Source organism: Littorina saxatilis, linkage group LG1, assembly GCF_037325665.1.
Source record: "Littorina saxatilis isolate snail1 linkage group LG1, US_GU_Lsax_2.0, whole genome shotgun sequence".
In the NCBI taxonomy this organism is placed as follows: Eukaryota; Metazoa; Mollusca; class Gastropoda; order Littorinimorpha; family Littorinidae; genus Littorina; species Littorina saxatilis.
The window spans coordinates 78,787,314-78,810,518 of NC_090245.1; the positions used below are offsets into that span (position 1 = coordinate 78,787,314).

Genomic DNA, 23,205 nt, shown 5'->3' on the forward strand with positions numbered 1-23,205 from the left:
TCGTTTCATTACCTCTGTTCTTTATTTCAAAATTACCCTTGCCACGTTCCATATTTGATGATTGCTTCATATTACAATAAAGACACTTTTTTGCTTGGATTTCAAGATTACCATTTTGATTTTGATTTTTTTTTAAAATCAAAAACAATTTAGGGCCTGTTTACATGACATATCATTATTTTTAAATATTGTTTACATTTATTTCAGAGCCCAACGAATCCAAACTGACCTGATTGAGCATGGGTTAAAGTCCTGCGTTCTTATTTCATGAACAGTCTGTATTGAAAATGTACATCTTTGGAGGTTATCATTCACCGGTCCTGCTTTTAAAGAATATAGTTTGATTTGTGCTAAAGCTACTTAACTGTGGCATTTTCTTTTACAGTCTTAAAGAATCTGTCAACTGATCCACGACTGACAACATTTGTTATATTTCGCTTGACTTTCGCATTATTCTTAATGTTATACAATGCAGATACATGCACAACCTGGCGGTGACCTTACGAGTCATTTTCTACTGCTGAAAGACAAAAGTTGTTCTCGAAAGTATTTTTCAGTTCCTCGGGAGACTTGCGGTTGAAGTGAAAGACTTTTCACGTGACGCCATTACTCGTATTATAACGTCTTTTCAAACTTTGTTGTTATAGATTTCACTTTGGAAGAGACGGCCGCCAAGAAGAGACATCTAGGTTTGTTTAGTCGGTATCGTTTCTCGTTAAATCCTTGCCGTTTCAAATCTTAATACGCGACAAAGGTGTAGTAGGGATTGCATGCCACCGCCTAGTAGGGATTGCATGCCACCGCCTAGTAGGGATTGCATGCCACCGCCTAGTAGGGATTGCATGCCACCGCCTAGTGGGGATTGCATGCCACTGCCTAGTAGGGATTGCATGCCACCGCCTATAGTAGGGATTGCATGCCATCGCCTAGTGGGGATTGTATGCCACCGCCTAGTAGGGATTGCATGCCACCGCCTAGTAGGGATTGCATGCCACCGCCTAGTGGGAATTGTATGCCACCGCCTAGTAGGGATTGCATGCCACCGCCTAGTAGGGACTGCATGCCACCGCCTAGTGGGAGACATTTCAAACCAGCATGTGTAACTCGCTGTCTGAAATGACTGCCACTCTTCCTTGAAAACAATACCTATACGAAATTGATCGGCGATGTACCAGAGGTTTCGGCATGTTGTCGAATGTCGACGCCAAATGACTTCCTGTTATACTTACAGAAAGTGCGCGGATTCCTTTCGATAACATTGTTAGTCTTTGAGCTGTTGACAGAATCCTTAATAAATTGCACTTTCCCTTTTTCTTTATATATACTTACAGAGCGGGAGATCGGAGTAGGGTGGGGTACCTCCGGGGGAGGGGGTGGGGGGAGGGGGCACTAACAAATGAGATCACAAACGATTAATTTGCTTGCTTAAATATTTGCAATGTTTCGGGTTTTACATAGCTTCCATATGTTACTATCACAAACGTTTGACCAAAGACCCGTGATATATTCACAACACAATCAATATAGACTGATCGTACAAACAAAGTCAGATCTGAAACACAAACAAAGCTTACTGACTCATTAAATTATAACAGACACTCGAATATCACTAACAACGCAAAGAAAGTCTTCTCTTTTAAAACCAATATGTGGATTTGGAAAAATTGCTGATTAATCTCAGAGCAACAAGAAATATCTCAATACATAAAAAAAAGTCAATCACAGACACTGATAGTTTTTATTTTTGTTAACAACGGCGGAAGGTTTTGGGGGAAGGGGATAAAATGATGGGGGGGAGGGGTGTGAATAGAAATTTTGGGAGGAAAAGTATTAATCCATTGTAAAAAATTCAATCCATTTTAAAGTAGGTCGATTAACGCAATGCTTTGAGAGAAAACCAACATAATTGCTCGAAAATGTGTTTGAAAATACACTTGTTTTTCATTGAATTACTAAGAAACAAAACATATGTATGCACCGCGTTGAGAAAAAAAAGTTCAAGTTGGAAAATACACTTGATTCTCGTCAAATTTAAAATACAATATAAGTTTACATTGCATCCCCTAACATGACAAAAACACAAAAAACAGATCACATTGTGCTACAGATACCACATGATAACTGTACGGAAGAAACCCATGTTAGCGTGAAAGATGTGAGGTATTGAGCCAACCACGTTCATCGAGTTTGAAAATAAATTGTCCTTGAAATGTCAGGGACATTACTGAGAGAGACAACACGCATGAGATAAGGAAGCACCTATGTTAGAGGTACCATCCTACCAATATAAACCATCACGTAGGTCATCACATATGTATTCAAGCTTTTACGAGGGTTATAAGAACATCTTTCCATTTAGACATGCATCAAAAATCAAAATCCTGGCTACTTCCTGTGCGGGGTGAAACTTTTGTTGTTGAATCAAATTTGCAGAATGACGCTAATATCAGCTGCGAGGGGCGGGGATGTAGCTCAGTCGGTAGCGCGCTGGATTTGTATCCAGTTGGCCGCTGTCAGCGTGAGTTCGTCCCCACGTTCGGCGAGAGATTTATTTCTCAGAGTCAACTTTGTGTGCAGACTCTCCTCGGTGTCCGAACACCCCCGTGTGTACACGCAAGCACAAGACCAAGTGCGCACGAAAAAGATCCTGTAATCCATGTCAGAGTTCGGTGGGTTATAGAAACACGAAAATACCCAGCATGCTTCCTCCCGGAAAACGGCGTATGGCTGCCTAAATGGCGGGGTAAAAAACCGGTCATACACGTAAAATTCCACTCGTGCAAAAAAAAACACGAGTGTACGTGGGAGTTTCAGCCCACGAACGCAGAAGACAGAAGAAGATATCAGCTGCGAAATGAATTCATTAAAAAAATTCATCACTGCACAGAAAGCAGCTGAGCAGTTGACTTTCGTTGTGAGTCCAAATGGACGGATGGTCTAAACTCATGTAGAAGTCTCTACAGATTTGAGATGGCGGGCCTACTGGTCCACATTGTAAGGAATGTATGTTTGAAGGGTTTGATCGTTTGTGTTTTGTTCTCTTTAGAATCGGGGGGGGGGGGGGGGGGGTAACCGTTAGGCTGTTGTACGCCTACTGTATTCGTCCTCGTGGACAAAGAACAACAGAGACCAGATCAATATATATATATTTTTGTTGATAAATATATGACAGGAACAGATAATGATGACAATTAAAACAAATATGAGATGGCATCTTCTGTGTTTTTACTGCGTATTAGTCTTCTAAAGGTCGTTTCCTTTTGATCTAGTGTTCTCATGTACAATGCCCTTCATTATGAGACAAAGGAGAAAAGAGAGACATTAAGATATGACTGGCAAAGCAGACAAAGAAAGTAAATAAAAAGATGTATATCATATTAATTTTTTTCATTAGTTAATGGTCTGGTATCTGTTGTATCCTTTTGATTCTTTTCCTCGTGTATGGCGCACTTCATTAGTAATAAACAACTTTTTCTCACATAGATAAATGAAACTGCCAACAAGGACATTTTTGACATTTGTCTCCCATTTCCAACAAAAGCCTCAGTGTGGTTTTCAAGATGCAGTCTGTGTGCTGCAATGCGATATAGTTTGTTGTTTATCCACAACTCCTAATGCAGAATCAAATTCGCAGTGTACGAATTTTTTTCTCTGCGAGTTTAAAGACCCATTTTTGGATATAAAGTCGTTTAAATTCTTACATGTCAAGTCTTTGACATAAGAACAGGATTTAGCAATGCAAAAAATACATATAATTTTGCTGACAGTGTGCGTATATACTCTTGGCTTTATAGACTTTCACACACCCATTGTTCGTGTACAACACTGAAAAGCTTGATAGCTTGAATGTTCGGTACTTCACAGGATTGTATGTGAAACTACCGGGAAAGAAATGGTCAACTTGTTATATGTTTCTATGTGCTCATTGTAATCCTGATAATGTCGCAGTGACTGCATGCTTATTTGGAAAACAATAAACGACGCTTGCAAATTAATATTCACATTTGATTCTTAGGCGAAAATTTAGCGCCTTTATTGAATAATGCTTTGGGAGACATCTGTGTCCATTACATTAAAAATGAGTTCTAAGGTCCAGTTGATATCTAGAAGCCATTGAGCAAACGTTTATTTTAAAGTGTTAGGGTACGTATCATTCACTGATGTTGGCCAGAAAACATCAAATCATTCCATTACGTGACCATTTGAAGTTCATCTTTCACTTGAATGTGTTCCAGCAGTGAGTAGAGATTTGTGCAAAGAAATGCCTGAAGTGATGTTAGATATACTTTTCTGTGCCCTCTTCATTGGATAAACAGTACAATTTTGCTATTCAGATGTATGGTATTCACGCAATCTCAGCACAGGTTCCTTAACGAGCAGGACACATCTGGACTGTACAGTGAGATGTTGAGGTCATCAAGAAATCAACCAGACAATAAAACCCATTGCAATGATCCAAATTAGCCCAACAGAATTCCCTGACATGAAATTCTTCTCCACATCTGTGTCTCGCTTGCTCTACCACTCGTAGACGTCGGCAAGACGCTCCTGGCGTTTGACGTCATCCATGACGTCATTGGACGCAGGGTACCTCTCTGACATCATCATCTCGTTCACCAGGGCGTCCACTTCCCTGGGGCTCAACCCAGCCACGAACTTGTCCAGAACCTCGTCCTCAGCTGAGAAAAAAGCCATGAAGAAATGTTTTCACATTTGAAATTGAATACACTGGACGGTTAGATTAATAGACGGTTCCGGTAAGGGCCTCTCTCTTTCTCTCTCTTTTCTCCCCGCCCCCTCCCCCCTCTCTCTCTCTCTCTCTCTGGAATAAAATTTAATTCAGTTCAGTTCAGTTCCCTCTCTCACAAACTCACTCCCACAGACAGACACACAGACACACAGACACAAACACACACATACACACACACACACCGCCCACACACACGTTATATATACACACACACACACACACAGTTATACACACACACACACACACACACACGCACACAAACAATCACCGCCCACAAACACCTTCCCCCCTACACGCACACACACGCACACACACAAACAATCACCCCACACACACACCCTCCCCCTACCCGCACACACACACACACACAATCACCGCCCACAAACACCTTCCCCCCTACACGCACACACACACGCACACACACAAACAATCACCCCACACACATACCCTCCCCCTACCCGCACACACACGCACACACACACACACACACACACACACACACACACACACACACACACACACACACACACACTCCAGAACATAACCAACCACTCACCCGGGTCTTCATCCTCTTCCTCCAACTCCCTCCCCATTTCCAGACGCTCCGGTTCCTGCAGTTCCTGTGCGGTGGCGATCAGCGTTCGGCCCGAGTCTGGCACCGTGCTGGCAGTCTCTGGCATTGCTTCCAGGTTGAGGGCGTTGCCGTAGTCGGTGAAATACCAGTTGGGGGGACCCTGATACAGTGAGTACACAATTTCAGTGGAGTTAGTTCGTCCAAGAAAGTAAAGCATAAGAACCGCTTGAAGCTCAGAATATTAACCTTAAACATTGAAGATGGAAGCCAAGGATATGAAAAGATGCAAGATGGAAGATGGAAATTCAAGATACAGGTTAAATTGTGGAAGCTTATGGTAAGGAAAGATGGATGCTCAGAATAAGGAAGATGGAAGATGGAAGCTATGCCAACAGACTCAAGATGGAAGTTAACCAGAGAAATGGCGGAAGTGCAGGAGAAGAAATCATAAAAGCTCATAATATGAAATAGCGGGAGCTCAAGGTCGGAAACGGTAAACGCTCAAGAAAAGAAATAATAGGGGTTCAGGACAAGAAACGATAGGGACACAGGATAAGAACTGGCAAAAACTTGAAAAAGAAATGGAACTTGAAACTAAGAAAAAGAAATAGTGGGAGCTCAGGATATGGGAAAGTGGATACTCGATAGAAGAAACAGTGGAAGTCAAGATATGAAAGTGGTGGAAACTCGGGATAAGAAATGGTGGACATTATGATAAGAATTGGTTTAGACTGAATAAGAAATAACAGAAGCTCAGGAGAAGACATGATGAAACGGGACGAGGGAGAGATAGACATAGACATAGACAGCCAGTCAGCCAGCCAGCCAGCCAGACAAACAGATAGACATAGTTGTTTCACTTACTGGCTTAGCGCAGAAGGAGTCGGACACCAGCTTGTCTCCGTCAACAAAGTACATGATGTAGAAGTTGCACATTTCGTCCTTCTGTGTAGACCTGTAACAGAGACAACACAGCACTTGTGAATATTAGAAGAATTCTTAGTTAGACGAACAAAGCATGGCTCGTGTATGTTGCTTTCACATACCACACGATTGACAGCGTCAGACAGGAACACAGACGAATAAAAGGCATGCCAGAGAAACTAAAAAGAAGTCGAATTGAAAACATATCGAAAAGGGGGATGGGGTGGGGAGAACGAGAAAACACACATTCAAACACATACACACACACACACACACACACACACACACACACACACACACACACACACACACACACACAAGCACACACACACAAGCACAACAAGCACACACACACGCACACACACACACACACACACACACACACACACACACACACACACACACACAAGCTCACAAACTCACCCAATAGAAACATCATGGTCTAGGTTGTTTTCCATAGTGCATCGAGCAGCCTGCAAAGTATTACATACATCAGTATCAAGATTATCTCTTTACATCAACACGCAGGTAATGCAAGCAGGCAACGAACTGAAAAAGACTAAAACCAAAACAAAACACTGGAAATTATCAAAGTTAAAGACGTTCTGATCATGTCTGGCGCTTTTCGTTTTAACTGATTGTGTTCGGTTCAGCATGTTCAGCATTTTGCGTATTGTTCGAAGTAATTGAGACTTTTCTTTGTTTTTATCCTAGGTTGTCCACTTCACACAGACAAACACAAATGCGCACACGCCCCCCCCCCCCCAACACACACACATACGCGCGCGCACACACACACACACACACACACACACACACAAACACACACACACACACACACACACACACACACACACACAAGCACACAAGCACACACACACACACACACACACGGGTGCACACACACAGGCACATAGACAGGCACACAGACACAGGCAGACAGACACACACGCACGCACGCACCACCGTTACCATCACCCCTAACACCATATATTATGCAACTGACTAATTCCTTTTTTTTGGTCAATATAAACCTGACACAGTCCCTAGTACAACTCACCAGAATGTCTCCCTTCTTCACAGTAATGCCAGGAGTAGTCACATTGTAGAACATCTGAAACATGTCAAGAAACAGTGTCTTCATTCACAGTAAAATGAATTGAATATTTTACCGTGTTGCCTACTTTTTACACTGAAATCTGATTCGGATCTGGACTTCAAGACAGCCCAACACACTTGAAGAATAAAAACAATTTCACATACAGACTGACTTCAGAAACACGCATACAAGCCCAGTCATCATCGCATACAGGAATGCACCACTTGGTTGAAGAATTGAACAGTTTGTTTTACACTGTAACTCAGTTCAGGAGATGCTGTGTCTCAACACAAATTGGCATTAAGTTATCAAACAAACGAACTCCGCCTGTGCCGATTTCAAGCTCAGATGTAAAAGGGGGAAGAGCTGAGCGTAGGGTTTGTTTGCTTGCTTGCTTAACGCCCAGTCCACCACGAAGGGTGATATCAGGGCGGTGCTGCTTTGACATTTAACGTGCGCCACACACAAGACAGAAGTCGCAGCACAGGCTTCATGTCTCACCCAGTCACATTATTCTGACACCGGACCAACCAGTCCTAGCACTAACTCCATAACGCCAGACGCCAGGCGGAGCAGCCACTAGATTGCCAATTTTAAAGTCTTAAGTATGACCCGGCCGGGGTTCGAACCCACGACCTCCCGCTCACTGGGCGGACGCCTTACCACTAGGCCATCGTGTTGCGGTGAGCGTAGGGTTAGTGACCACACTTTGTAAACCCCCCACTAGCTACAGAAACGCCGATAAGAGACTTTATCCAAAAGAGACATTCCTGAAAGAGGAAGGGCTTTCATCGCGAAATTCATAACATCTTGTGGTCTTAAGCCAAATACTATTTGGGCGAAGTCGGCTTCGCGAAGTCAACTTCAAGAAGGTCGCTGCATAAAGCTTTAGCACTGAATATTGGGTAAAAAGACTTCGCGAAGTCTTTGCGGGTACAACTTCGGAATCGGTTAAGGACAGCCTTTACCCGGAGCGAGCTAGAGACAAAAACACAGGATAAAAGAACTATCGCCGACAGCCTATACCCAAGGAGGTTTGATGCCGATGGGCGGGCCAATGATTGTACGAAAGCAAGTAAGTATCAAAAAGAAAAAAAATCTCTGTGCATAGTCCTACAACGTACAGATCAGCCTTTCACTGCATCAAATTAACTCGGCGAAGTCGATTACGCGAAGTATATTTAAAAGATTTTTGATGAATGGAGATGTTGTTGTTCCACAGTATTATTATTTAGGCAACCGTAAGGCACAGGTATTTCACAGCAGGTTGAGATTAAATATGAGCGATTTGCAACAAGACCTTGTTAACCGACACCTCTCTGATAATTTAGAATGCACGTGTGGAGTACGCCCGGAAGACGCTGAACACTTTTTGTTACATTGTCCAAAATTTAACGAACATAGAACCATTTTATTCAATAGTCTACCAACGTACGCTCTGGATTGCAAAACACTTTTGTTTGGCAATACTGATTTAACTATATCTTTGAATATGAAAATATTTTCTGCTGTACAAGATTACGTTATGTCAACTGATCGCTTCGGCTGATATTATATTAACAGTGACAGCAATAGATGTAGCAAAGCATTCTCTCTCTCTCTCTCTCTCTCTCTCTCTCTCTCTCTCTCTCTCTCTCTCTCTCTCTCTCTCTCTCTCTCTCTCTCCCTCTCTTTATTTGTATAAAATATAATGAAATATTTGAAAGAAATAGGTTAAAGTTATCACTTGTTTGCCATGTCTTGTTATCAGAATGTGTATTGATAATTAGTTTTGGAACGTGTCCATAAGCAGTCTGCTTGTTAACGTTCTTAATGTTGTTACTGTATATAACATGTATACAAGAAATTAATAAAAACACGCTTAAACCAAGTATATTTCGCGAAGCTAACCGCACGAACCTTTAGAATTGAGATTTTGGAAGAAAAAAAACTTCGCGAAGTCGACTTATGAGAAAGTAAGCTCACCTGAGGGTTTTGGGGGTTCATACGTCCGATCTCCGTCCACTGCCCGTCCCTCACTCGGTAGCCAGAGATGACCCGACCTGTGTGGTAGCCAAATGCATTGTTATAGCTATGACTTGAACACACAGCATAACAGACAGACAAACAGACAGACAGACAGACAGACAGACAGACATACAGACATACAGACAGACAGACAGACAGACAAACAGATTGACATGAATACGCACGCACGCACGCACGCGCACACACAGAGACAGACACAGACACAGAGGGACGGACGGACGGACACACACACACACACACACACACACACACACACACACACACGCACGCTCGTGTTTTGCTATGGCTACCGGCAACTAAGTCAAAAGGAGTAAACGCAAATTCGGTACAACTACAAATTTTGTCAAATACGAAAAACAAGTTTGAGAAAAAGCGCTCCCGATGTCCCCCACTTACCCTACCTCGCCTCCATCCCCCTTCACCCATCTGCGTCTCCCCCCCAACCACCACACACACACACACACTTGGACAAAGACGTAAGTTGTTAGCATTCTGATAGCTTCCTTTGCAGAGTTAGATTTTTTGCTGAATTGATTTTGCAAATTGACAGAGGTTTCAATCGCAGAATTAATTCACACAAAAACGCATTCGGCTGTACAGAAGAGTCAGGTGATGTTTGGTATGTGTCCAAGTGGAAGACTGCTCTTATCACATGTAAAATCCGGGACAGATTTCTGGTGGTGCACGTGATCGCTTACATTAACAAGATCAGTGCTATCTTATCTTTACGGTCAGCCACTTTACAAATGCAAAATCAATTTTCACTCAAACATTTTTGTCCAGGCGACAGCTGCTGCTTTCCACGCAATCATGATAAATTTAACAAAAACCTCTCCGAATACTTTCAACCTTCCTGCACCCTCTAAAGCAAACATTGTACACATGAAATGGAAAATTAAAAAGAAAACGTGCAAAAAAACAAAGGGAGCAAAACAACATGTCATATGTATCACCACAAGCAGATCATCATACAAGTAGATAATATAACTGTGGTATTACACAATAATTATCGTGGGGGGTCGTGTGCAACACTGCCCCAACATTATATAGTGATTGCTTATGTCAGTTGCATACGACCCTGATGTAATTTTCATTTCCATTACTGTATTATCCTATTGCTGAGAAATTCGGATTGCGTCCTGCCAGTAGAACGCTAACAGCAACAACAGTGTGCGTGTTTAGTAATAATCAGTCAGCTTTCCTGGCACTAAGAATGACCGAGGTCATAGCCATAAAGTTGACGCGTGTTCGTGCGGGCTTGAATTTGAACCTGTGCTCCGAGGATCACGGGTTCAAAATCTACCAACCGATACACCACAACAAAAGTATCGCACGCGGTACTTTGGGAGTCGTATGAAAACCTTGAACCGATAGAAAATCGATTCTATATTAGTCAATTCCTGCATCAAACTCGTCAGTGCGACCGAAAAAAAATTTGTGTATGGTGTTGAGTACTACTGCCTTTGCATGTACAGCAACGAACAAAATACGGTTGTGGTGCAACTGCTGGATGCGGCGGTTCAACGACATATTATATGCCGCGAGTTTCTCGCAACTTTGCTGTATGGTATAGCGAGTCCCTTATGAGTGAACTTACCCAGTTCGGTTCAAAAACATCCCGCAAGTTGCACACAACTTTGTTGTATGGTATCTTTGGTCCCTCGAGTGAACTTACCCAGTGCGTGAGAGTGTGTCCTGTAGGCAAAGGGGTGGATTTCCAGCGTAGGCTCACGGAAGGGACATGCGGTCTCCATATATTCTGGAATCATATATTGATATATAAATCATGTACACTTACACTGTTACATAGAGTCATTGTGTTCTTTCTACAATGATATCTTCAGAATCAAAATAGGGCAAAAACCGAATAGAGGAGTTCTACACATTTTCACTTGGTTGTTTGATTGGATGCTTAAAATCATCTGAAGTTCAGCATTTTACACAGTCTAATTTGTTTTCCTCCCTTCAGTTTGCCCTCTTCAGCGCCTTTTCTTTTCCCTGCAAAACGTTATTGTGTGTTGACGCAGACACAGCCCAAAACAGAGAGAGAGAGAGAGAGAGAGAGAGAGCGAATGAGAGAGGGAGGGAGGGAGAGAGAGAGAGAGAGAGAGAGAGAGAGAGAGAGAGAGAGCGAGAAAGAGAGGGAGAGAGAGAGAGATATAGAGAGAGAGGGAGAGAGAGAGAGGGAGAGAGAGAGAGAGAGCGAGAGAGAGAGAGGGAGAGAGAGAGAGAGAAAGCGAGAGAGAGAGAGAGAGAGAGGGAGAGAGAGAGAGAGAGAGAGAGAGAAAGAGCGATAGAGAGAGCGAGAGAGAGCGAGAGCGAGAGAGAGAGCGAGAGAGAGAGAGAGCGAGAGAGAGAGGGAGAGAGAGAGAGCGAGGGAGAGAGACAGAGACAGAGAGAGAGACACAGAGAGAGAGACACAGAGAGAGAGAGACACAGAGAGAGAGACTGAGAGAGAGAATTGAATTGAATTGAACTTTATTTGACAAGGATTAAGGTTTAAGGCTACGCCTTTTCTTACAATCTGTCCTCGGGACGCAGAGACACACAATTATATAATTCAAAAATTAAAAATTCCATTTCACGTAGTTTAGCCGAAACTACAGGAAATGTGAGAGAGCGCATGTCCGGAAGAGCCATATCCGTATTTCCGGCGCCATTAGCGCACGTCTGAAACCGATGCTCCGCTGTTTTCGGTTGTTTATCGTGATTCATCTTGGTTTACGATCGAATTTTTCGGTCTCAAAGTACTTCTTTCGATTCCGCGAACCTTGCTGCGTTGTTCTTTCAAAGAATTTGAAATGGAGAACGAAGAAAACTTGCTCAAATCCGATTCCGAGGGTGAAGACGCTTCCCCTCCATGCTCACAGAGACCCCAGAAAAACATGGTTGAAATCACAAAAGTGAAACAAAAAGAAAAACCTCGACCCGAGGTAGTACAATTACCGACAAAGGATTGGGATGACATGAAAAAGCAGAATGAACGAATCCTGCGTGCACTAAAGAAATGGGATGCAGAAGAAGGGGAAATTGTGGAAGACGAAGATTCAGAATGTGTTCAACTTCGGAGTAGTTCCCCTTTGAAGAAGAAAAGACGCAGAGAAGAAGACAGTACCGTATCTTTTTTGGTGGACAATTCTGATGAAGATTTGGACTACCAAATTGAAAATCTTACTCGTGTGAGATCTTGTGGCGATCAGACAGAGAATCGCAGTGATGAAAATGCTGAAAGTGACACACTGACAGGGATTCAGCAAGATTATGAGGCTGATGAGGAGCTTGGCGATGATATTTCGGAACAGCTAGCCAAAATAGTCAACATGATGGCAAAAGGCAAAATGAACGAAGCAAAAATGAAAGACAAGATTTCGGAACACAAGCGCCCGAAAAACGTCGAACTTAAAGTTCCTCGAGTGAACCATGAAGTGTGGGACACAATGGACCATAACCAGAAAAGTGCAGATTTGCGTACTCAAAGAATTCAACACATTTTGCTTACAGCAGTGAACGCTCTTGTGTGTGCAGCGAACGAGTGTGTTGGGAAAACAAACATTGATGTGAAAAAACAAATGAAATCTCTGACCGATTCAATGGGGCTCATTCTCAAAGCGACTCACGAAATGTCAATGGACAGAAGAGTGTCGATTATGTCCGCACCGCAATTCAACAAGAAATACAAGAAACTCGTTTCTTCAGAAATCCCAGTGACAACAGAACTGTTTGGGGATGATTTGCGATCTGTGTTCGCCTCCATTGATTCGTCATCCAAGCTTGGCATGGCAATCACTCGGTCATCAAGGGGAGACAAGTTTTTTCCATTCAGAGGAGGCAGGACAAAAAACTGGGACTACGACCAGAGTCAGAGAAGAGGCCGAGGCTGGACACGCGGCCGAGCAAGAGGTTACTATCCACGCTACCGGGGGAGAAGCTTCCGAGGGCAGAACAACACGACATTCAAATCGGCATAAATGAGGATGCACAGCCAGACCTGACCGGTAAGGTACGCTATCCAATAAACAAAAGTGTTCAGATACCATTTATTGCGGGTAGAATACAATACTTTATTGAAGAATGGAGAAAGCTGACATCAGATCCTTTTATTTTGAAAATGGTGACAGGGGCTGAAATTCCACTGAGGGATTTATCAGAATTAGAAGTAGGAAAAGTGCCTACAACTCAAATCAAAGGTTATCAATTTTCTGAGATGGACAATGAAGTTCAGAAGTTACTGAAAATGAAAGTAATCGAAAAATGTGAAAGTGAAGATGGAGAAATAATATCCCCTGTATTCCTGGTGATGAAACCAGATGGAACATATCGAATGATTCTAAACCTGAAAGAGTTTAATCAGTCAGTGACGTATGAGCACTTCAAAATGGAAAATCTGACGTCAGCTATACGGCTTATGAGAAAAGGGTGTTACATGGCTTCAGTTGACTTGAGGCATGCATATTATTCTGTCTCAATCAAGCCAGATTTCAGGAAATTTTTGAAATTCATTTGGAGAGAACAGTTGTATGAATACACCTGCTTCCCAAACGGGTTGTGTAACTGCCCAAGATATTTCACTAAGTTACTGAAACCAGTGTATGCTTGTCTGAGAAAAAGGGGCTTTTTGTCAGCATCATTCATTGATGATTGCTATCTTCAGGGACAAACTTATGAGAGTTGTCTGCAGAATGTTCAGGAAACAGTACACTTGTTTGAAGCCCTTGGATTTATCATCCATGAAGAAAAGTCAGAACTTACCCCACTCAAAAAGATAAAGTATCTGGGGTTTTGGCTAGATTCAGAAAATATGTCTTTCTGTCTGACTGAAGAAAAAAATTCAGAAACTGAAAAATACTTGCAGAAGTGTAAAAAACAGGAAAAGGATTACCATTCGGGAGCTAGCGCAAGTGATTGGTCAGCTTGTTGCTTCATTCCCAGCTGTGCTTTGGGGTCAGTTGTTCTATAGACAACTCGATAAGGTTAAGGTTGAAGCATTGAAAGTGAAAAAAGGGGATTTTGATGCATTGGTAGTTATATCAAAAGAAGCTGAAGAAGAGCTAGACTGGTGGCTACAGAACATAGATTCAGCTTTTTTCCCCATAGAAAGATCTGAACCTGAAATGGTAATAACAACAGATGCCTCCACTTTGGGTTGGGGTGCAGTTTGCCACCCAAAGCAAACAGGTGGCCGTTGGTCTGTTTCAGAAAGAAACAACAATATCAATGTTCTAGAGCTGATGGCGATTGAGCATGCTCTGAAAAGCTTTAGTAAGGATATTGATGGTAAACATATCAAAGTGCTGACAGACAACTCATGTGCGGTGTCATACATTGAAAAAATGGGTGGTTCACATTCTGCAGATTGCAATGATGTAGCAAAAAGAATCTGGATCTGGTGTAAAGACAGGAATATTTGGCTGACAGTAGCTCACATTCCTGGCAAGCTAAATACACAAGCTGATGCTCGGTCCAGAAAATTCAATGATAATACAGAATGGATGCTGGACAGACAGATTTTCAAAAGAATATGTGAGCTAGTTGGAAAACCTGAAATTGATCTTTTTGCATCAAGACTAAATCGCCAGTTGGCAACTTTTGTGTCTTGGCAACCAGATCCAGAATCGTTTGCAGTGGATGCATTTAAGATGAGTTGGACTAACTGGTTCTTTTATGCTTTTCCGCCATTCAGCCTGATTCAGAGGGTCCTGGTCAAACTGGAGAAGGACAACGCAGAAGGGGTTGTCATAGTCCCAGACTGGCCTACAGCAACTTGGTATCCTCAACTATTGCGGCTCCTCGTCAGGAAACCTCTTCTGCTACCCAAGGGGAGGACTGTTCTACGTCTGGCCCACACGCAGACACCACATCCTCTGCACAGCAAGCTTCAGTTGATGGCAGTGATGTTATCAGGGATGCAGTTGAAGCACAAGGAATTCATGGACAAGCTTGCAGCATCATCTGTGCATCATGGAGGGAAAGGACACACAGACAGTATTCCAGCTACTTGTCACGGTGGAAAGTTTTCTGTGTTGAACGGAACTGTGATCCATTTCATGCATCTGTAAAGCAAGTTTTGGAATTTTTGACTGGGCTGTTTAGCCTTGGATTAGGCTACAGTGCTATTAACACAGCCAGGAGTGCTATTTCTGCTGTAGTACAAACAGATGACAACAAGAAAATGGGAGAACACCCATTAATATGTCGTTTTGTAAGAGGTGTGTTTCAGCTGAGAACACCATTGCCCCGCCAAAAGAACACTTGGGATGTGGCTGTGCTATTGGATTTTTTCAGAAATAGTGAGGACAATAGCAAACTCTCCTTGAAAGAAATAACATTAAAATTGTGTGCTTTACTTTTGATTGTTTCGGCACAGAGAGTGCAGACAATTCATTTATTGAGACTATCATGTGTTCAGTTTTTAAATCAGGGATCATGCAAGATTCATGTAGTTGATAAACTCAAGCATAGTAGACCTGGTTATCACCAAGCGCCAATACATCTCCAAAAGTATGAGGAGGAAAAACAACTGTGTGTTGTAAGCTGTTTAAAAGAATACATTGCAAGGACTGCAGTGGTGCGTGGAGACTGTGACAAACTTATTTTGTGTTATGGACGGCCACATGGGCCAGCATCGAAGGATTCGATAGCTCGTTGGATGAAAGAAGTTTTGGGGTCAGCTGGTGTCCAAGGGTTCACTGCTCATAGCTTTAGAAGTGCTTCCTCATCAGCTATGTTAAAAACTGGTGTATGTATTGAAGACATATTAAAATCAGCAGGCTGGTCGAATGCTAAAACTTTCCAGCGATTTTACAATCGACCAATAGTCGATGATTCGCAAAGAGCAGAAAGCCAAAAAGTTCAGAGTACCATGTGGAAATTCATGGGCAGGTCAAGTTGTAAGAACTACAAGTAGGCACTTCACTGAAGAAGACAATGGTAGACTGCTAGGAAAGCAGTAAGACTATTATTATCACTGTGGCGAAAGTCTTCATAACTGAAACAATGCATAGATAATGCACTGTAACATGTTTTTGAATAATCAAAGATGCATAGATAATGCACTTAAAACCCAGGCATAGATAATGCACTGGAAAATGTTGAAAATAAAAAAGGCATAATGCACTAAAAACAAAGTTGATGGTGTGGTCTTAGGGATTTTGATGTGAAAGTGAGAAAATGAGGTATGACTGTGAGAAACGTTTGAAAAAACATACTTTGAAGTCTCACATTTCCTGTAGTTTCGGCTAAACTACGTGAAATGGAATTAGTAACTTAAACGAGTACTGACCTTGGGAAGACGAAGTTTGAGTGGAATTCCATGAATGTAGTTTACCGGAACGGAAGGATATGTGCCCTTCCCTAGCCTAAGTTACCCGCCTAAGAATATTTGAAAATGTTTTTCCAAACTTGTTAATTTTCAGATCATCAGTTGTTTATTCTTTTTTACAACAAACTAGATGATCTGTGCGTTAAAATATGGCTCTTCCGGACATGCGCTCTCTCACATATCCTTCCGTTCCGGTAAACTACATTCATGGAATTCCACTCAAACTTCGTCTTCCCAAGGTCAGTACTCGTTTAAGTTACTAATTAAAAAGTTAAAAAGTTAATCAACAAAAGGAGGTCGGAAAACTTCAGCACGTGATAATAAAGATGAGAGAGAGAGAGAGAGAGAGAGAGGGGCGGGAGGAGAGAGAGAGAGAGGGAGTTGGGGGTAGAGAGCAAGAGAGGGAGAGTGAGACAGAGAGATAGAGAGAGACGGGAGAGAGAGACAGAGAGATTGAGAGAGAGTGGGGTGACAGAGTGCAAGAGAGGGAGGTTGAAACAGAGAGATAGAGAGATAAAGAGAGGGGAGGAGGGAGAGAGAGAGAGAGAGAGAGAGAGAGAGAGAGAGAGAAAGAGAGAGAGAGAAAGAGAGAGAGAGAGGAGCAAAAGAGAGTGAGATACAGACAGACAGACAGGCAGACAGACAGACACACACACACACACACACACATACACACACACACACACACACACACACACACACACACTCACCAATACTGTGAGCTGGAATGGTTCCTCCTGTATCCATCAGATACACACCGGCAGTTCTCGCTTTTCTGTGGAGACAACAACAGTTTTATCATCATCACACACAAAAACGTCTTTTATCCTTCATTCCAACCTTAGTGCAAAATCAGTATTGCTCTGAACGCGTCTCTGTCTGTGTTTCTGTTTAGCTGTATGTTTGTCTATCTGCTAGCATGTGGTCTGTCTGTCTGTCCAGCCGACCAGGCCTCTCTCTCTCTCGCTCTCTCTCTCTCTCTCTCTCTCTCTCTCTCTCTCTCTCTCTCTCTCTCTCTTTCTCTCTCTCTCTCTCTCTCTCTTTGACTCTCACATTCTTTCTTTCTTTTTTTCGTTCGCTGTTTCTTCCTTTCTTTGTTTCTTTCTTTATTCCTTCCTTCCTCCCTTCCTTCCTTCCTTCCTTCCTTCCTTCCTTCCTTCCTTTCTTACTTTACTTCTTTCTTTCTTTCTTTCTTTCTTCACTGCCATGGCACTTATGTTATTCTTGACACTACAAATTTATCATTAATAGCATGAAGTTTTGTCTCTGTCTTTCTACCTTTCTTCTTTCTTTCTCGTTTTTAAATCATCGCCTCTGAGAGCTGTTTTGTTTTTACTTCAAATGCAGTCACGGTCAAAGTGAAAAATCAACTCACGGCTCATTTGTGGTAACCAAGGTAATTCCAGAACTGTCTGACTTGCTCTCTGAAACAAAAGCCATTTCATTGCACAATCCTCGTCAAACAGTGTTGGCATTTGACCTGAACATCGATGGCTCATTGTGGAAATATAATCACTCGGTCGTCTGTCCTCTGCGTTGCTGTAAAAACCATGGATCATTTTACAAATCGTTCAAATGTGAAGTGGTACAAATCGTTCAAATGTGAACCGGTAGCTTGCTCTGTTTGCCTGACCAATTCAATTTCAACTTCAATCGGTAGTATGCCGGGAATTCTGGATTGCTGCCGTCCCTTGACACGAACGAGTAACTCCACGATCAAAGACACCTTAGTTTCACAGATCAGCACATCTCAGTGTTCGCTCCCTTGAATAGCTTACAGACAAATGGACACGAGAGTGTAACGGTGGCTTGTCGGTTTGCCATATCCCGTTTCTTGTTTTCCAAGAATTCCTATGCCAGAACAGATCAAAAATTGCCTTTTTTCAGTCAAGTGCAGATTACAGGGTATCAAAGGAATACACAAGTCGCGTAAGGCGAAATTACTACATTTAGTCAAGTTGTGGAACTTACAGAATGAAACTGAACGCACTGCATTTTTTGACAATGACCGTAGTCCGCCGCTTGTGCATAACAGAGTGAAACTGACGAGCCTGTTCAGCGCGGTAGTGGTTTCGCTGTGCTGCATAGCACGCTTTACTGTACCTCTCTTCGTTTTAACTTTCTGAGCGTGTTTTTAATCCAAACATATCATATCTATATGTTTTTGGAATCAGGAACCGACAAGGAATAAGATGAAATTGTTTTTAAATCGATTTCGGAAATTTAATTTTGATCATAATTTTTATATTTTTAATTTTCAGAGCTTGTTTGTAATCCAAATATAACATATTTATGTTTTTGGAATCAGGAAATAACGTAGAATAAGATGAACGTAAACTTGGATCGTTTTATATAAAACAAATTATTACAATTTTCAGATTTTTAATGACCGAAGTCATTAATCAATTTTTAAGCCACCAAGCTGAAATGCAATACCAAAGTCCGGCCTTCGTCGAAGATTGCTTTACAAAAATTTCAATCAATTTGATTGAAAAATGAGGGTGTGACAGTGCCGCCTCAACTTTTACAAAAAGCCGGATATGACGTCATCAAAAGTATTTATCAAAAAAAGAGAAAAAAACGTCCGGGGAAATCATTCCCAGGGACTCTCATGTCAAATTTCATAAAGATCGGTCCAGTAGTTTGGTCTGAATCGCTCTACACACACACACGCACAGACACACACAGACACACACACACACACACACACACACACACACACATACACACACACACACACACACACACACACACACACACACACACACACATACACCACGACCCTCGTCTCGATTCCCCCTCTATGTTAAAACATTTAGTCAAAACTTGACTTAACAGGGGGGTTCCACTGTATCTGTTTGGGATTTTGTCCTAGACTGAACTTACCTGGAGGCAAGAAAGTGGAGACGTTCTTGTAGTGCACCTGTAGGACGAGCTTGTTGATGCCGGTATCTCCGCCAACCTTGAAGGCCACATCTGAAACATGATGATAATGTTGTTTTTACGCCCTCACGGTGAAACGACTAGGGGCATGTTCCCGGGTGTTACCCCGACTTTTGATGAGATACACAGGTGTATGCGTGTTTAGGTGTAATCAGCCACCTGCAATTATGGCAGAATGACCGAGGTCTTTTTACTTGCCACAGTGGCGACACGGGGGTGGGACATGGATACCGTCTCACATCTGAACCAATAGCCATGGACATGTTTATCACCACAAGTTGCATTATTACAGAAAATGTGACTGTCATCCAAAGGGGAAGATTATGTGTACGGCCGTTTTCAATCACCTCGCCACACAGGCAGCCGTACTCCGTCTTGGTGGGACTTTAAAGTGAAGAATACCGGAAAGGGGGTGTATAGGGCTACTAGGTAATGAGGTAACCATAGAAATACGGTACCACATATGGTCACTGAAGATAATACACGCTTGGTCATCCTCACACAAAACATAATTACTGCTTACTTTTACATTTAAAGCTTAAATCAAACCAATAACTCGCCAATGCAATGCCAATGGACACAGAAAAGTGTTGAAGAATATTGACCTGGCTATCATGCAGTATTCTTCAAAATACTCCTCAAAGCCATTTATACTTTGTGTTTCCTCGCAGACTGTGTGATGATTTTGCACTTACCTGTGGGCAGTTTCAACCTGAGAGCGCTCATGTAGAGAATATGAAAGCCATAAATACATCACTTGCGGCGTGGAATTTCTACTTACCTTTGGGAATTCTCAACTTGGGAGCGTCCACGGCCCAGACATAGAGAATATCAAAGCCATAGATACACCACTTGGCGAGGAACGTCTACCTACCTGTGGACACTTTAAAACTAAAGGCGTCCATGGGTCGGGCGTAGAAAATATGAAAGACATAAAAATATCAACTGGCGTGGAATTTCTACCTACCTTTGGGCAGTTTCAACTTGGGAGCGTCCATAGCCCAGGCGTAGAGAATATGAAAGCCAGAAGCACACACGGAGGCGGACTTCAAGTCTGAACCCGTGGACGCCATTTCTCCGCAGTTCCTGAAGAAAAAGTGTGGATAAACATTGGAATTCTGATGGTAAATACCCAATACCGAAAAACCCTTTTTCAACATTGAAATGATACCCCGAGTATGGATCAGCCTTGCTAATTAAATGGAAAGTTTTTTAGGAATTAATTTCTTAACGGACACCTGTATCAAGTTGCGAACTTATTCATAAAAGAAAGTCCCGCTGTATATATGTAGAAAAACCGGCCAGGCTATTGATTTTTACTATGTGTCCAAGTGGAGTTGTTGATTTTATCTCATGTAAAAGCCTGGCCATATCTGACATGGTGAGCCGAACCGTTTGCACGGCAAGGAGTGTCTATGTTAACGGTCTACAAACTGGGGTTTGAGATCACCTGTTCAAGACATACGCCAGAATAGGTCTCAACAACACGGTTTTGAATAAATATCACGATTTTGGGTTCTGGTGATATGCATGTGGGTCTCATTTTTCTGTGGTGATCTCAACTGAAACTCCAAAGGTCTTTTTCTATCATCTTCCCAACAACCTCAAACATTTCCATTCCCCACCTTCGAGCTTTCCCTTTTTTCTCTCAAATATGCAACGGTTAGTAATTAAAATTAGTAATGAATAGTAATTAAAAACATTATCTTTAAAGCTAAACTCGGTTTCCAAATTATTTTTTATGTAATTGTACACCAACAAAGCATGGTCTTGCGTGCTAGGCAAAAAAGCTTCAAAATCATCATAAAAAATGCAAAAGTGATTGAAACATGCTTACTTGACCCACACATTCCTATCAAAATGCCCCTTAAGACAGGACAGAATTTCTTCAATGACGATTACTATTGTTTGCACTTACCATAATGGGTCACTGCTACCGGGGTCTGTGCAGCCATAGAGCAAAATGTGATGTGCTATCTCTTTCTGAGCGTTGGGGATAAACTCGGCTGAAGGAGAACAAAAAATCAAAAGACGCAAAGTAAAATTGGTTTCAGAACAAGAGTACGAACAAGAACAAACACATTATGTTCAGTTTCACAACAGTATGACACAAAACAGGCGTCACACTAAGACATGCAAAAATAAAGCATAATAATAGAGCATGGTGTAAATTACTGAGCACATGCTTCACCACGGCTCATTCTGATAATCATCGTTCCACGCTATCGCTCATGTCTCTCTGACAGGATGGATAATTGCTACGCGGAATACAAGGAAAGAAAGTGTCTAAAAGTCGAAATCTATCAAAACAAGAATACAGAGTTATCTCCCATACGTTTTTCGCTAATGTTTCTGATCAAAAGACGAAAGACGAACGTGATTGTAGAATGGCCGACTTCGACAGTAATCTCCGTTCTGTTCTTCACAGTTATGATAAAGACATCGTTCTTACTTCTATGGTCAAACCAAGTCGAAATTTTGAGACTGCTGAGGGAAGGAGACCGTGATATTGTTGCATCACTCCCAACTGGTTACGAAAAAAGTTTCGTCCGCTCCGTAGCCATTTTGTTATGATCACGTGACAAAGTTGATTATCACGTGACACTTTTGCCATATTTAGAGTTGTTTGCACAGTAAATGCATCCACGAAAGATAGCTCGCTTGAAACTGTCTTACATAACAATTCCTTTGTAATTTAAAAATTACACACCATGAAAAATCATTATCGACGATCGCGAATCTGCTTATATCAATAACACATTACGAAAAGCTCTAAATAATTTATGTTAAAAAAAAATCGATTTCCTCTCCAGAGAAGGAAAACAAAGGCATCCTGTCGGGGATAAATGAGACCCGAAGGGCAGTTACTCATTTTACCTGAGTTCAGGATGCACCACGGCTATGAATATTTCAGCAGTTAAGTTGGCAAAATGAAATAAGAATAATATTCTACTAAAGAAAATTCATAATCTATCCATCATAGGTTGCATTAAACTACAAAAATCACTTTAAAAAAAATCACTACTACATACTTTAACGCATAGCCTACTTCAGAACAATTACAGAAAATGCGGTACTTCAATATCTCTCCAGAGTGAGCTTAGAAACATACAGTAGTAAACCTTACTTATGTAGGGTTGAAGTTCGCTGACGTCGATGCTACGACAGAGGTAGGTGTCCGGCTGCAATTAGAGTCAGTGAATTACAATACAGAACAGTGAAACAATACTGAACAGTGAAACGTACACCTGCGATGAAAGGACACCCTTAGGAACAATACAGAACAGGGAAACAGTACTGATCTGTGAAAGGACACGCTTGGGAACAGCCAAAAGCGCCGGGAGGTGGCCTTTCGCGACAGGTATATTTTTATTTTTTATTTTCATTTCTTTATTATCCCATCGCTGGGAAATTCGGACCGCTTCCTCCACGTGGAAAGCGTGCAACAAAACACGAGTCGCGCTTCTCAGGCAAGTCAGCCGCCTGCACTTCTGGCAGCATGAACGAGATCTTTTACGTGCCACAGTGGTGACACGTGGCTGGACATGGATACCGGCAGCACATCAAAC

At 42.1% G+C, this 23,205-nt stretch overlaps 2 protein-coding genes across 6 annotated transcripts in view; one reads left to right on the forward strand and one right to left on the reverse strand.

The window, feature by feature from the left end:
- Nucleotides 1-23,205, reverse strand: part of LOC138980664 (probable peptidylglycine alpha-hydroxylating monooxygenase 1) — a 51,461-nt gene continuing 28,256 nt past the window's right edge. For all 4 annotated transcript variants that reach the window (XM_070353583.1, XM_070353590.1, XM_070353574.1 and 1 more), the window contains exons 3-15: nt 22,764-22,818; nt 21,555-21,642; nt 20,604-20,722; nt 19,580-19,669; nt 18,069-18,117; nt 17,404-17,468; nt 11,051-11,134; nt 9,313-9,389; nt 7,309-7,362; nt 6,672-6,721; nt 6,189-6,279; nt 5,307-5,484; nt 1-4,679 (exon numbers count right to left, since the gene is read on the reverse strand). In XM_070353583.1, the coding sequence (XP_070209684.1) occupies nt 4,519-4,679; nt 5,307-5,484; nt 6,189-6,279; nt 6,672-6,721; nt 7,309-7,362; nt 9,313-9,389; nt 11,051-11,134; nt 17,404-17,468; nt 18,069-18,117; nt 19,580-19,669; nt 20,604-20,722; nt 21,555-21,642; nt 22,764-22,818 (1,161 nt within the window). In that variant the 3' untranslated portion in view covers nt 1-4,518. The remainder of the gene's footprint in view (nt 4,680-5,306; nt 5,485-6,188; nt 6,280-6,671; nt 6,722-7,308; nt 7,363-9,312; nt 9,390-11,050; nt 11,135-17,403; nt 17,469-18,068; nt 18,118-19,579; nt 19,670-20,603; nt 20,723-21,554; nt 21,643-22,763; nt 22,819-23,205) is intronic.
- Nucleotides 12,162-16,499, forward strand: LOC138980696 (uncharacterized). Of its 2 annotated transcripts, none has more exons than XM_070353607.1 (2): nt 12,162-13,375; nt 15,056-16,499. In XM_070353607.1, exon 1 carries the CDS (start codon nt 12,177-12,179, stop codon nt 13,341-13,343), a length of 1,167 nt encoding a protein of 388 aa, XP_070209708.1. In that variant the 5' UTR covers nt 12,162-12,176; the 3' UTR covers nt 13,344-13,375; nt 15,056-16,499. The 2 variants fall into 2 exon arrangements, with proteins under 2 accessions (XP_070209708.1, XP_070209715.1); XM_070353614.1 differs by having other exon boundaries at nt 12,162-13,370.

Coding starts and splice junctions, on each gene's coding strand:
- LOC138980696 (XM_070353607.1), top strand. CDS start 12,177: ATGGAGAACGAAGAAAACTTGCTCAAATCCGATTCCGAGGGTGAAGAC.